At 37.3% G+C, this 15,657-nt stretch overlaps 1 protein-coding gene across 5 annotated transcripts in view; it reads left to right on the plus strand.

The window, feature by feature from the left end:
• The window catches only part of GABBR2 (gamma-aminobutyric acid type B receptor subunit 2), a 469,815-nt gene that overhangs the window by 264,610 nt on the left and 189,548 nt on the right, over positions 1 to 15,657 (plus strand). For all 5 annotated transcript variants that reach the window (XM_069004222.1, XM_069004224.1, XM_069004225.1 and 2 more), the window contains one exon: positions 6,065 to 6,125. In XM_069004222.1, the coding sequence (XP_068860323.1) occupies positions 6,065 to 6,125 (61 nt within the window). The remainder of the gene's footprint in view (positions 1 to 6,064; positions 6,126 to 15,657) is intronic.

The raw sequence follows: 15,657 nt of genomic DNA on the forward strand, positions 1-15,657 counted from the left end.
TTACTATTTCCTGATCTCTGAGATATCTCTGAGATATAATTTTCCATTTACTTGTCTGACTACCAAGAGTTCACAGAAGCTACACACAAATCTGAAGTGCTCCATGAGATCAGTAGACTGAGTCACGTCCCAGTCCTCTGTTTCTAAATGAAATAAATACACAAGTAATCCTCACTCAGTGCAAATTTCAGAAGGTCATATTACCTCTTGTGCAAAGGAATAATGTGAAAAGCATCACTGATTTTTCTGTTTTAGACCAAAGTCCTAATAGATGAGTGCCTCCTAGTTCCAATGTTAAGGGATTTGATGAATGCCAATTCTTCATTTTTCTTTTCTGTCACTGTCATGATTACCAGAATTTTTTTCCTTGACAATTTTCTTCCAACAATTTAGCTTCCTTCTTCCACACTGGTTTCCTCCAAAACCAATGTTTTTGTGTTTGGGAAACTAACTTGTTTGTAGGTATGTTTTTTAAGCATACATAGCATGTTTGCTATGGTGTAGATGGATACTTAATGTGTGAAAGTAAGCCTGTTCATTTTTTTTCCTGCTATTTTATGCCTGCTCTGTCATAGCTAGAACACAAGTTTCTGTTTAGATGAGATTGATGGTATTGCTTCACTTAGAAAATGTTAGCCAAGGCCAGGTTTTTAGCTGTTCTTCACCCTGCTCTTTGAGCTGCTCTGCTTCTCTCCAGACACCAGTGTTCAGTTACTCAAAGCTTTTAGAAAATGTCATAAGAGAGAAAACAGGCAGGGAAAAGACATCCCAATGGATTGTAAGCTATTTCAGATTTTAATCTTTAATCTTGAAAATTTTGAAAGAAACACCTTTTCTGAAAGTAATCTCAAGGCTTGAAAAGCAGCAGTCACTGAGCCTGCTTTGATCAAATGTTCTAGAAGCATTTTATCCACAGCAGTCTAAAGATATAAAGTCATGGACTGAGGAGCATTGTTGATTTGATGGAGCATTTTAATTTCAGTCACCCTCTGCCTTCTGCTCTCCTCTCATTTGTCCAAAGATGATGGTTACCTCTTTATCCCACAGGGGGTTCCACCTTCACTGCTGTATCCTCTCTTGCACTCTGCTTACATCTCATGTGCTTAGCTCTTTGTCTGCAGCTGAATGAGTGATGTAACTAGGTTGAAACCAGAAGAGTTGTGCACGAGCTGCCCTCAGCTGGAAGCTTGCTGTTTTGTTTCAGAAGTGAGGTTATCCTTGCAGAGCTAAAAGGCTGATAGGTAGAATAAATGATATTTCCTTTCTCTATAAACACTGCTGTCTTGGACATGGAAGTGTGAAGGGTGGAAGAGGCTCTGAATTCCAGTGTGTAGCTCTTCACTGCCCACAAGTTGCAGAGCCAAGAGCCACAGAATGCCAACTTGCTGCTTTGTGCATGCCAGGGAAAGTGTGTCAGTATCTAAGGAGTCCTGAATGAGTAAATTGAGTGCAACATGTGAGTAGCAGGCTGTGTGGATTGCATGATAACATAGAAAGTCTTCTGAAAGGATCTGGGGCAAACAGAAAGTGTCTTGCTCCCTTCCTTCTACCTCCTTCTGCAAGCACTTCATCCTTCTAGGGCTCCTTTGTGCTGGCTCTGGTTCAACAATTCAGAAAAAACATATCTCCCACTTGCCTAAGCAATAAAAAATAAAGTTTAAAAAAATCCCCACTGAATGCATTTTGCTGGTTTAATAGGCCACTACAGCTCACACAGGGGTCTGATGAATGCTGAGCTACCACCAGGTAGGTGTAGAGCTGTAGAGCTAGGAGCAGTGTGAGAGGCCAATACAGTGCCCTCTGGGTCTTAGCGAGCTCTTAGGTTTCCTGTCCTGGGATGCTTGCTCTCCTTGCCTTCTACTTTTATTGCACATAGTCCAATAAGGAAACTACAAGTTCAGAAGTACACCTTGATTTCACCATATGTCACAGAACTTAAAGAGACAGGTTTAGTTTTATATATTATACAAATATATAAATAATATGTAAAATTATATAAAATACTATTTCAGTTGTCATAGTTATCCTACTGCTTTTCAGTTATTTCTGCATGCATTTATTTAGATTGTTTGCTTGATATCAAATATCTCACTCAAGTATCCCAAAACTGACTGAGTTAATTTATTTTTGGGTCATTTTTGGAGCAGGTTTGACTGTGTAGGCTCAGATGCTTCATGGAAAGCCACTGGGTTTAAACACTGTTATATGAGGAGATGACTTGTCTATAGGGCAGAGCAGCCCAGATTCCTGGACAGTGACGTGGAACTGAAGCAGTGTCCTGAAATGTGTTGGCCTGCTGGAAAACACTCAGGGCACAGGAGTCCTGTGGTATTTAACCATCTTGCATCCATCTGTGGTGTTTCTGTCAACATACTCATGGCCTTTCCTCTGATGAAGGGGTATTTGTGTTATCAATTTAGCTTGAATATATAATTATGACCTCTTAAACAAGCAATAAGATAACAAGTGTAGGCTGAGTATATGATAAACAGTTGAATAAATAGTTGTTTGGTGCCATGTGGTGGAAGACGGCTGAAGAAGGAAGTAAACATGGTCTAAAGCTGACATTTTTTTCAGGGATAGTACGGAAAATCGTAAAGTAAATGCTATGCATTTATTTCTCTGTTTACTAAATTTGAGATACTTTGCAGAAGAAAATACACAGTAAATTAAATGGTGGTCAAAGTGTAGACCTAGCCCTGACTACGAGCAGTTAAGAAACTTCCAAACTCTAATTTGATTGAAGAAGATGAAGAAAACTAAAGATATGAATAAAAAAATGTCCTGACTGTGGACTTCAGTGTATGAAGAATGAAAGAATTGTAGGTTTGGCATGGCCCTATGTCCAGAGCCGAATAACAATACTGTCAAAGATAATGCAAAGAAAATTCTAATAAATTCTAGTGCTTTGTAGCTCAGAAAGAGCTTAATGACATGTTCATAATATATCAAAGATACCTACTTTTTAACCACCAGGAAAACAAATAGAAGCATAATAAACAGCTCCTTCCAAGTAGAGACAAATGACTGCCATGAAGACAGGGGAAGTCCCAAATGTCTGAAATAAATCTAATGGTGGCTAATCATTTGTAAGTGTGAACGGATCATGGACTTCTTATTCTGACCACAAATAAAGGACTAATGACTTAAGATAAGAGGGGAAGACTCCACACACAAGGAGGGTAGAGACTGTCTTTTTATTAAGGGGATGAAACAGTTATTCTGTATAATGAAGTACATAAATCAATATTAGGTTTGTAAAACAGAGCACAAAAAAGATGATGGTACTCAGAAGAAATAGGGAGATGATATCCTTCTATGTAGCAATTGTGAGATTGACACTGCTAAAATGTTTGGTCTGGTTTTCATCATTTTTAAAGGACATTCAAGCACTGTAGCTTTTTGAGAAAAAAAAAGCAAAAAAAGGCCAAAGAATTACAAGGGAAGCAGGTCAGAGATGTATCAAAAAGCAAACAAACAAAAACAAACAAACACAAATAAACAAAAAATCTAAGAAACCTACAGCATAAGCTTCTATATTTCTGTTGTCCGCACCGCCTATCTTGCAATGTGAGATTAGTATTGTTTATACTTAAGGGTAGTTGTGCATTCAGGAAAACTGAATAAATTACACCTGTGTAAGGCTGCATGATGAATTATGCAGCTGCAATGAATCCCAAATGCAGGGATGTATTTGGGCCAAAAAAGCTGAAATGCCGTGTGCCGCGGTGGCTCTACACACCAGCAGCAAAATCCAGGGGTGCCAGACTGTGCCAGACTGAGCTCATCCAGCTCCTCTTCCACCCTCTGTTTGCATCACTGTCTGTTGGAATCCAAGCCACAAACTTTCTATTTCCTTCCCATCAACTTTTCAAGGGTCATTGCTGTTGTGAAGATGCCTGTCCACAAAGCTGGACAGATCAGCTGGGCAGATTGGAATTTACTCTGGCATTCACTTTCACAACTATTAAAGAAAGAAAAAAAATTTAGATGGTAGATTGAAGAAAATAAAATAGGCACCAAGACACCAGTGTGGTTTCTCTTGGTCTCCATCTGGATGACCTGTGTGTAATGGAAGAGCAAAGCTTTGATTATTAACTATTTGATATATAGTAGAAGGTGGGGTTTGTTCTAAGTGCAAGTTATTTAATTGTGCAGTTGATTTAAATGCTTGTTCAGGATTTTATATCTCTTGAAATAAAACACTGACTCGATCAAGAAATATTTTTTAATCTGATGATCATGTTCTGAAGAAGTTAAAATTAACATTAGTTCCATTATTTTCTTTAATTCTATACAATCACTGATCCTTTTGCTAATAAGTATCTAAATATGCCTATGTAATGTCACCAAAACACAATGGAAGGCATAAGAGGATTTTGTGTGTTGCTATATTCACGTGGATTTCATAAGATCTGGGTTTTACGGTGCGTCACATCATGAACTGCAGTTTGTACTGGCCCATGTGCTGCAGTGTGTGGTGAGGTAAAAAGAAAGGATGAAATAGTGCTAAGATTGGCTTTTGTAACATTGCATCTTAATTTGCGTATTAGTAGTATCTATTATTCAAATATCCACTACTTTAAATAAAGAAAAAAAACACTTTTAGTAATTTATGAATCTCAAGTGTAAAGAAGACAACTCTCTAGCTAAATCTTATAGTATGTTATCTCAATAGCAAAGAAATGGCTTGACGTGAGCCATGGAATATCATCAAATTATAGCTCATTTCTCACGCCATAAATCAACACATAATTCCTAAGGGCAGGTTTCTGAAACACTGATTGTCTTATTTCTTACTAGCATTGCTATAGTTTTTAAAATTAAGTTCAACATTTTATTATCTATTTATATCACTTCTTTTACTTCAAATGTAATTCTCTTATTTTTCATAAAATAGCCAGGAGATTGGGACTTTGGCTCTTCAAGCTTAGCACAGTGTGGCTTATACTTGTTTAAGGCTTCTTCTATTTATTAAAGGGAAATGGTTTTTTGTGGCTTGCAGGAAACAGCAGGGTGAGTGTGCTGTACTACAAAACCGTTGTGCTGTTTCTGCAGGGACCTGATTTCAGTATTTTAGAGGCCTTCAGTGCATCCCTTCAGTGACCATAAAGGGTCATCCTAAAAGTGGCAGGCTTGCACAGAGAAATGTATTGTAGCCTCACAGGTTTACCATTTGGTTTCTTTTACTCTGATGTCTGCAAAACAAAGATTTATGGAGATGCTGTTAATAAGCCAAACCAGGGATGAAGTCGAGCAGCAATCTATCTTGACAGCATTCAGCTCTCCACTATAGGTTCAAAATATTAAAAATACTTATCATAAATGAGTGAAACCCTCTTCTTTCATGCTCAATTATGAAATAGCTGATGTAAGGAGGAAATTTAACAAGACCTTTTCTTAATTTAATCCAGAAAGATGGGAAGAAAGATGGGAGTAATTTCCTAGGGATATGTGAGGAGGTTTCAGCATTACATGGCCATTATATTGACAAGTAACAGTGTGTAGCACCACAAATGGTAGTACTGAGTTAAAGACATTACAATTAAAATGAATACTAGAACATATATATTGGTATAGTACAGAACCAAGCCACAGGAGCGACTGGTATCCATAATCTAGTAGGATAAGTATATAAGACAAGATAAATAGCTTATAGAGCCATTTGGAGAACTGTATAATGGATGAATGAAATGAAAAACTATTTTCTTGTGCGATCTTTGAAAATTTTTACATGTCCTTGATAAAAACAAACAGTGAAAATCAATTGTTTGCATATTTCTGATCATCTGAAATTCAATGTTACTGGCTTTATTGTGTTTCCATTTCCTTCCATGAAAAGTGGATGGTAACACTGATCACCTTTCTAAGGCCATTTGAAATCTGTGGAAGAAGGCTATAAGGAGATGGTCTTGAGTTATTTTGAATCTGGTTGAATCTACTATCTTCAGAGTTTAAACACTGCTCTGGTAATTTTAATAGGTAATGGAAAATTAAAATGCAATGAAAAACTATATTATGAGAGATTTATAAAACTTTTAAAGTGTTTATTTGTTTTATTTAGGGTGAAGTTGTTTTCAGAAATGGAGAGAGGATGGGAACCATCAAATTTACTCAATTCCAAGGTAGGTTGTAAACAATTTTCATTAGATTATGCATTCAGTTTCAAACTTTTGTGTCAGTTACATTTGCTTCAGGATGTTTTAAATATGTACAATTATTTTGAAAAGGAACTGCTTGGAAGATGCAGAAAGGAACTTAATAAGTTTTTGTTACCTGTTTAAAATACTGTGTTAAAATACTTGAGTGCTGTGAAGTATTTCTGAGAATTTTTCTTGACAACAATCCACATATTTATAGAAACTACGGAACTATAGCAACCAACAGCTGTTTAAAAAACCCTACTGGTCAGCTAAACATCCACTTCTTAATACAGTTGTTCCTTAAAACTGGGTGTGAAAAGGAATTCAGAGAGGATTTTTGTTGTTCAGCTCTTTCAGGTTAGTTTTAGTGCTCTCTGAAAACTCACTTTTGACATTCTGCAACTGCTTGCTAGAACTTGCTTCAGGAGTCAGTCCCTCAGCGTGCAGAGGACACAAACTGCTGACCCCGTCCCTTGGAGGCAACACGCTCCACAGCGCAACTCACCAAGCCTGCTGCATCCTCTCAGCCTGAGCTGCTCCTGCAGGGAATGGTCTCAGCAGCACAGACCGCAAATGAAGCCATAGGGATTTGTCAGGGGCCATTTGCAGCCAGGATGAGGCACTTGCTGGGAGGGGTTTCTGCAGAAATGGTGATTCATGTTGTTTCTGCAGTTTACAGAATGCAATTCGTGCGTTTTTTTCCTAGGCTGAGGCTGAGATAAAACAGGAGATGATTGCATTTGGATGGTCTCGTGAGGGTAGTAGTAAGCTGGCAAATTCTTTTCATACAATGCATGAGAGCGAGCTTGCTCTCCCTTTGTTTTCAGGAGATCGCTTTAAACATAATCCTGCTGACCAAGTTACAAAGGCTCGTTCTTTGAACAGAAATTGTCTGCTGTATGGACATTATTAATAATGAAAAGCAATGCACTTGAGGGGATCTGTTGTTACTCATTCTAAATTACTGAAGCAATCTTCAGAATTGCTCTTGCCTTCACAACTGTAAGTGATGCTATTAATTCATGTTCCCGGAAGCATTTTGACCCACTAAAACTTTGCAGACATCATCTCACGGTAATGTAATTTAGGAATTCTTGCTCAACACTAATGATAAATATTGATTGCTTCCTCTTCTTCCTCCCCCCCACCTTCTTTTTTCACAATAGTGGTGTTTACAGCCACACGAAAGAATCATGAGAAAATTTTTACAAGAGGTGTTTATTCCTCAGAAGTCTGGAAGAGCTCTAATGCATTTTGCCTAAGGCAGCTACAAATACCCTCCCAGAGTGAGGAGGAAGTTTGGCATGTTCCATCTGCACATTAAGGATGTGATTGGGGACCATGGGGAGGTGCAATATATATCTTCTGAACTAATCCAGAGGAGCAGTAGAAGTCCAGTATAGCTGATTTATATTGATTTTTATTTCCAACCATTCAGACTGAGGTTCTTTATAGCATTTTCAGTTTCATATCAGATACTACTTAACATGAATGGTTTTACCATCAGCTGAAATATTGTTTGATCATTAAAAACACAGGAGACAGCCACCCCTTTTAAAATTCCTTGAAATTGCAAAATTACTATTTCAGAAGTGATTCAGGCACATACTGAGTATTTTGATCATCAAACAAAGGTTTCCAATTGACCTACAGAAAAAAAAATAACTCAGGCATCCTATGGAGAAATGCCAGAGAAGGGCTGGATTTCTTCTCATGCAAGCAATAGCCTGTCAACGCATCTTAAGGCTTGTCTCAAGTTTTGTTAATTTCTCAGTCATTTTGGAAATAAAGAGTGTGCAAAAACGTATGAGAAATTGAAATAAGGAAAGTATAACAACATAGATAAAAGTTTTTTAACTACAAATTATATTCTAAATATTATCAAGGATTTTTCTCTTCTTCTTTTATTAGTATTGTTTTTGTTCAAAGCTTTTATATTCAATACTTGTGGTATAATTGTAGACATTATTAACCTGTTCAAAAGAATCCTTTATTGGTTAGGAAGCTTTCTGAAACATTCTCATTAACTTTTAATAACTCTTAGACTATTGGGAAAGTTCCTAATAATGTAAAGAAGTTAATTAAGTCCTGTGCTTAAAATGGTAAATGGGCTTTTCCTTTGTAGTTATAGCTGTTAGGAGCTATCAACCATGAGACATACAACTCATTGCTTAAAGTTGGGGTTTTTTTAGAATATAATTCAAATCATGATGATTTCAAGGAAAAAAGACCACATCAAAGATGTCTTGTAAATGCTTCTGTAAGATTAGTTGTAATTATGAATATAGCTTCTATTAAATGTATTAGTAGCTTATTATCCAAACATACTATTTTGGAATTACCGGTTTTAGTGTTCCATACCTCAAGAGTAATTTTTTCATCTACACAGTTTTAGAGTTTCTTTAACAATTTAAATGAAAGTTGTCACAGTTGTTCACAGTTGAAATAATTCACTGCAGAAAAATAAAGCAGATAAATAGGTAATCATATATCAGAATATGGACAAAATCTCTGTTCCTCATTTGCTTGGGTAGAAAAAATCAGCTGGGCAGTCTCAGGAGCTAAATTTTCTGGGTTTTGCTGGAAACTTTTGTTTTAATGAAACTATCTACAAACATTTTGGCTATGGAAAAACAGACAGCCACATCTGCCAGAGGCAAGGGAAAACCAGCCTGAGAGGGTTCAGAGAGCAACTGCAGTACCCCTGACATGCTGTGATGAAATTCTAAATAGCTGGTTTAATTTTGGATCTAGATACAGTTTTTCCCAAACTCATGCTAGTCATGCCTCTTTTTCAGCTTCTGTGCAGTCTGTTACTTTTGCAAGTGGTCAAACAGATGGTCAAACAGAGATAGCTGTGACCAAACTACTTGCTGCTTTATAGATCACGAATACCTCCCAGGAATGATTTAGTATGCAACAGAGAATACAGAGCACATGCAATAGCATTTTTGTTGCCTACCTTACTGGTAAATAAAGAGCAGACTGTTAGTCTGGCTGAGATATCCAATTGATGGTTGAAGTTGGCATCCTTCTGAATGAATGGCTGTTTTTCCACAAGTGCAATTAAGGAACTCTACTCATGGTCAGACATGTAGTTGAAATAGATGGTCAAAATCCTTTATCTAGTGAGAACTGAAAAAGAGTCCTGACAACTTTTGTGGGCACAGCAGGGAGCAAGGAGGGCAGTAACAAAGCCGAGATTGTAGATTGCTGTGATACGGGAGGCTTCAAGGATAGGCTCTATACCTGTCCTTCAAAACGTTTCACTTTGGCAGATCCTTTCTGATTAATCTGACTGGAGCCTAGAAAGCACGTTGCTTTCAGTCAGATGGCTATTTCTGTCAGGTGTCAGAGAAAACCTAAGAGGCATCTGTGTTGGAATAGGTTGAAAAGGAAAATCAAAGAAGAATTGTAAACAAATACAATTGAAATGTGCATAAATCGTGCTTTGTGTAGATAGGTAATAAAGTCCGCATATTGGAAAAAACTTTAAGAAAGTGGGTGGTCACCTGCCATATCTTTCTGGGAAGAATTTAAGGGTTTCAACTCATTTAGCCAGGTAATGTGGTATGACATTTGTTAGTGTTGAAAGCTGATCTGTACACCAAGCAAGAGGGAGAGCATGACTTGTCAAGTGTAACACCTTTGATCTTCTTAGAAAAAGCCTTACTGAATTTCTGCAGGAAAAGCCCCAGATATTCTTCTCTGAGTTTAATCAAAAAGAAGCAGACAAAAAAACGTCTACTCTACAGTCAAGAGGAAGGTACACAAGAACCCAGGATTGCTTTCCTGGATCTTCAGTTCATCTACTTTGTTCTGACTTTTTTGCTGTTCTCAACTTCTTCAGTGAAGGACGCATAAGAAATTCGGCAGAATCATCCACAGATACAATAGCTTGTTCTCCAGGGACATCAATCCAACCCTGGAAAAGTTTCCTTCTATTACTCTAAATGCAGTCCATCATACTGTTAACTACTGTTGGTTCTTGTTTCCATAAAGGCTCATATAAATAATGAGACTAATTGCTTTTGAATATTTCTTTTAATATTTAACATCTATCCAGCATATGTCCCAAAGAACCAGTCTCTGGATGTTTTTTCTGTGATAATTTTGAAGGAATATAATCCAATTAATAGGAAATATTTAGTAAGAACTCCAAAAACTCAGAGATAGTTAGATAGATAGATAGATAGATAGATAGATAGATAGATAGATAGATAGATAGATAGATGCTGTGATGTCACCCTAGACTGGTGGTTAGGTTGTTCATAGGGAGAAAACATAAAATTTAATTGCTCTTCCAGCATTGGTTCTGTGTTCTGTTGTTTTCTTTTTTCCTTTAAATTCAATTTGTTTGAATATAAATCTTTGGATCCCTCGGCCAAGTGAGTATCAAACTGCTAATAGGTGTCAGGGCCACTCATCCTTTTTCTTCTGGTCTACCAGTCTGGATTTTTTTTTCTATGTTGTACAAGTATTTAGCAGGACAAATAGTGAAAATAATTTTCCAGATATAAGTATAAATGCAAACAGGTGAAAACTACAGTGCTCCTCAGGCTGAGGAGAAAAAAGTGAATTGAAGCGGGGATCTCCCAAGTATATGATGAGTCTTTGTTATGGGTATCTGTATCAGAACAGGTGCATGGTTTACATTCTGAAATCCAAAAGGCAAGTGTTTTCATGACTTTTTGAGCTGGAGGGTGTCTTTGGACCATAAGGTTTAATTATTGCACGTGAATTTATTGTCTATCAATTTGTCATGTCTTTCATGAATCCTTTTATACTTTTGGCTTTCAACACATCCACTGGCAATGAGTTCCACAAAATAATTATGGATGTAATGATGAAAGCCCTTCCATCTGTTTGTTTTAAATCAACTGTCTTAAAATTTCACGGGGCATACCCCGCTTCCTGTAATGTGATAAGCAATGAATAACTGTGTCTTACTTTTTACATACTGTTCATGTTTTACAGATCTCTCTTATCAATGAGTCTTTTTAGAAATGCAAGTCTTTTTTATCCATTTAGCTTTTTCTTCAAAAGCTGCTCTATAATTCTAATAAGCCTCTACCTTTCCTGATATTCCGTTTTTGTGAGAGCTTAATGACAGCTACATACAACATGGAAACATCCACCTCCATACCTCACATTTCTGAATGACCTTTCTGCATTATTTTAACTGCTTTCACAATATTCTGTCTTGCCACATTCATCCTCTTTTTGCCTCTTTGGCCACCAGTGCCAAAGGGCAGAGCACAGCACTGATGTTTTCAAAGAACCAGCCACAGTAAGTCCAAGGCCTTATCCTTGATGCTCTTAATTACTTAGTACCAACAGCTGCATTTGTATACTGATATTAATTTTCTCTTGTGTATTATGTTCACTAGCACTGAACATCACCTATAATATTATTATCAGTATCTCATGTACCTTTATAAAATCCTCTGTCAGATGAAACTATACAGGAAATTATATTTAATATATGTTTACAGCTGTTTTCCCCTTTTATTGTCAGTTTTTTTTGACACATTCCTGTTCAATTTCTGTTCTGTTCCATACCTACCAGCAGCAACGTTTCCCCCTGTGCCAGTTATTTCTCTTGTAATCTGTTGTCATTACTTATTAGGAGTTGGGGTTTGTGTTCATTTGGTTTGTTTTTATAAATAAACACGAAAAAAATGTACTGAAATTCAGGTGCCCAAGTTGTGTACTTGTGCTGTCAAACTGGAGAAAGGACAGATAGGAGTTGTAGAAACTGTTAGGGATCTTAGGGTATTATTTCCAAAGAAAGATTAATGGGACTATGTGTGGGGAGTTAGTAGAGTCACCTCATTTTGAGCAATCAGTACTGTGTGGATATAAATTGCAAGGCCAGGGAGGACTCGCTGGAAGGGGACACTGATATGCAGCTGCTGGTCGTCATGGCAGCTTGTTTTGTTTTGTTTTACCTGAGCTAGCTTTAAACAGGCCAACTGCAGGGCTGTGAGAAGTGTAGTAACAATAACATGGAGCAGACTGGAAGCTGGAAATCTGCTCAGGAGTGAAATCAGTGCTTTGGTAGGTAACCTTTCCATTGGGAGCACAGCTATGGGAGGCCACAGCTTTGCAGCTATCAGCATTCAAGTCAACTAATTTCAGGCTAGCTGGGTACTTCTGTGTCACCCAAACTTGCAGTGAGCATGACAGGGTTGCTGGGAAGAGTTGCATTTGTTATTTTGCCCCAGGCACATTTGAGGAGCAAGGGAGACCTGCTTCTCAGTCTGTGTGTGTGCCTGTGCTTTACACAGCAGTTCATCCCTTGAGAGGTGGTTTGAACTGTGCAAATAATTATTACTGGGACAAGCAGACGAGCTATAGAAGAAGCTGTCATTTTCATAGGATTCCACTTCAGTACATTCAGCATACTCCAAGGCACAAAGTGTTTCACAGGATCTGATAAGTCTCTGTCACTGTGTTGTGCAAAAATGTCTTAGGAAGTGTCTTAATTACCGAGAAAAAAGACTAGCTTTCAAATGTGACAGCAAACAAAAAAAGTTGAAAAGCAATGGAAAATAATTTTACTAGAATTCATTTCTACCAAAGACTGAAGTATTCAGCTCCAAAAAGTCAACAGAAATTAGTATCACACTAAAGAAATAGTGTCTAAGAAGGACCTGAAAGAATTGTTAGATTTTTCCTTCAGAGCTCCTTGGCTTTCACTGGAATTTAAACTGTACTTTTTTTTTTTTTTCAATTGGCATTCAGAATCCTACTTCTACAAGAGTTAACTTGTTCAGATGTTCCACTTCAGGTGATGTACAGTGCTGTCCCTCCTTGTCACCACCCAGTCCTCCCTGTCTTTTGAAGAGAGACGGAGGTTTTCTTGAGGGCTATGGGGCCACCTTGACCTGCTGCTCTCTGCAGATCTGTGTTCTGGCCAATCTCTCCCCTTGGCATCTCAGAAGGACACTTTTTCTGGAAGAATTTGTAATACACTGCATGGGGATAAAAAGAGCCATAAGACTTACAAGAATCCCATGAAATTCTGATATATATTATGGGAAAATATTTAATTTGGCGTAATTAATAAAGAATTCAGTCTATTGCAATGACATCATCCCTAACTTGTGGTTCAAATATTTCCCCAAGATATACAGAACCGTGAAATAGAATAACTTTAATTCTTAATGAATGGAAAAGAAGAAAATGAAGTTTATCTAGGTCACTGAAAGGACATAGATTTATTATTTGACATTACTATTTGAGCAGACAAAACAGAATATTGTTGAGTAGTACACCAAGCCAGCATTCAAAGGTTTGTATAGTTGTAGGCTAGAGATACAAAGATAATCTTACAAAGCCTAAAAGACCTCTGAATCTGTGGAATCTTATAACAAAGTCTATTTGACAAAAATTTCCTTTATAGAACTACTTCAGGGAGGGTACGCAATATCATCACAGTGTTATGAGAAAACATCTCTGACAGGTGGATCTATTATAGATAAGGGAGATGAAAAAGGAATACTTCTTTTGAAACAGTGAATATGGATTTATTCACCATGTAGGTAACCAAAGGCAGTTGTGAATTTTATGCTGCAGAATTCATATAGGCATTTGTACTAAAACTTTGAGAGCACAGAAGCAGTTTAAGTCGAGCTATTAGCTCCTTATTAATGGTACAGAAAGTTTAAGTTGCTTTTCAGATTTACTAGTCCCCTTTTTTCCATCCTGATCATAGTTTTGGTTTTTTCTGGCATTACAAATGCTTATTTAATTTCAAATTGTAGAACATAATGCTGTCATTGTACTGGCACCTATTTCTCTAAGCCGACATTTTATTTTTTGTAAAAACAATCTATTTCAATATATAATCCCTGGACCCTTGTTCAGAAATTAAAGAGTTCTGATTCTTTAAATGAGCACATGTAATTAATAGATTTGGAAGAAATCTTTTGAATTTTGTCTAAATGTCTGACCTTTCGTAGTACTCCACAATGGCACAGGTGTCATTTTCTGGCTTGAATCATGTTATTTAATATAATTATATTGAATTTGTTACACATCTGTGATAAACATCTCTCTGTTTATTTTCAGTGAATTTTACTGATTTGCTCCAACAGAAATTTCTCACTCTCCTTTTGAAAAGAAATGAAGTGGCGATGCCAGTTCAGGAAATAGCAGCTTTCCATTTCTCTATTCCAAGAGTCAGTATAGACCCTTTGTAATCACATATTTTGACTTACAATAAGCACATTTTTCAGACTTTTCTCTTACAGAGTCTGGGAGTCTAAAAAACCCACAACAGCCACACCCCAGACATTTTAGACTTAGGCAAAACATTTTTTAGAAGCTTTCTATGGATGCTAATGTACCCCTACCCCTGGAATGAAAGGACTGGGTCATACTTTTCTTACTCTTGAGTTACTACCTCAAAAATTGAAACCAAAGGGAGAACATGAGAATGAACTCTTGAGAAAAATGTCTGTTTGAAGTTCCATCAGTCTTGGTATTTGTTACCTTCAACTGGAGCGCATGTATAATTTTTTCCTTAAATGGTTATAGAGGACAAGGGATGAATTCCTCATAAGAAAATTATTTCATTAGATTGATCTAGTATATCTACCTGTAGCAAAGTGATTCCACCACAGATGATTTAGCAGTGATTCAGTTCAAACTACTGCCAGAATGAAAAATGTGTTGAATTAATACTGTTCGTGTACGGAACAGGGTCAGGCAGAGATATAGGGAACTGTCATTTGTACATAAAACTAAGTGCTATTTTATATGATCCCCAGATACTGACACAAAGCTGTTTCATTCCTCACTGTGTTCTCCCTTTATTCCTCCCCTCTTTGTTTAACCTTTATGCCATGGACACATTTTTCCTCCTTGAGCTGCTTTCTGCATATCCAATTCAGAGCTATCCAGGCCATGGTTGACCTTGACAGACTGTACAGTCTTTACTGGTTAATCTCTTGTGTATAATAATCAATTTACTTTTGGAACTTGACTGGACTCACTAGGCAGGCTCAGAAGCCCCACATGACATGGGAAGCATGGGGATAGTCTCCCTGTCAGTGTCTTCACCACTGCAAATCATATTGGATCTACCCATAAAGACTAGTTTGAAGGAGGAGGAAAAGGGCAATACCTCACTGAAAGGGTATTCCCTAAACTCATAGAATCATTTAATTTGCAAAAAGCCTCCAAGATCATCAAGTCGAACCTTTAACTAATCACCACCTTGTCAAAGTGAACCTGGCACTAAGTGCCAGGTCTAGTCATTTCTTGAATACTTCCCTGGATGGTGATTCCTCCATCTCCCAGAGTCCATTCCAGTCTGTTCCAGTCGCTCTGCTTTTGCACTGAGCAGGCTGGATAGCTCTTCCCCAGGAAACATATTCCCATCTATAATATAGTCATGAGGGATCCCTGCTTCTGTTAGAAGTATGCTATAGGATCCAAATTAGTAATACACATACCCTGTTCTGGCCATTTTAAAAGGTCAGGTTATTTATAAGCCTGTGAGGCA

Source organism: Aphelocoma coerulescens, chromosome 2, assembly GCF_041296385.1.
Source record: "Aphelocoma coerulescens isolate FSJ_1873_10779 chromosome 2, UR_Acoe_1.0, whole genome shotgun sequence".
Lineage (NCBI taxonomy): Eukaryota > Metazoa > Chordata > Aves > Passeriformes > Corvidae > Aphelocoma > Aphelocoma coerulescens.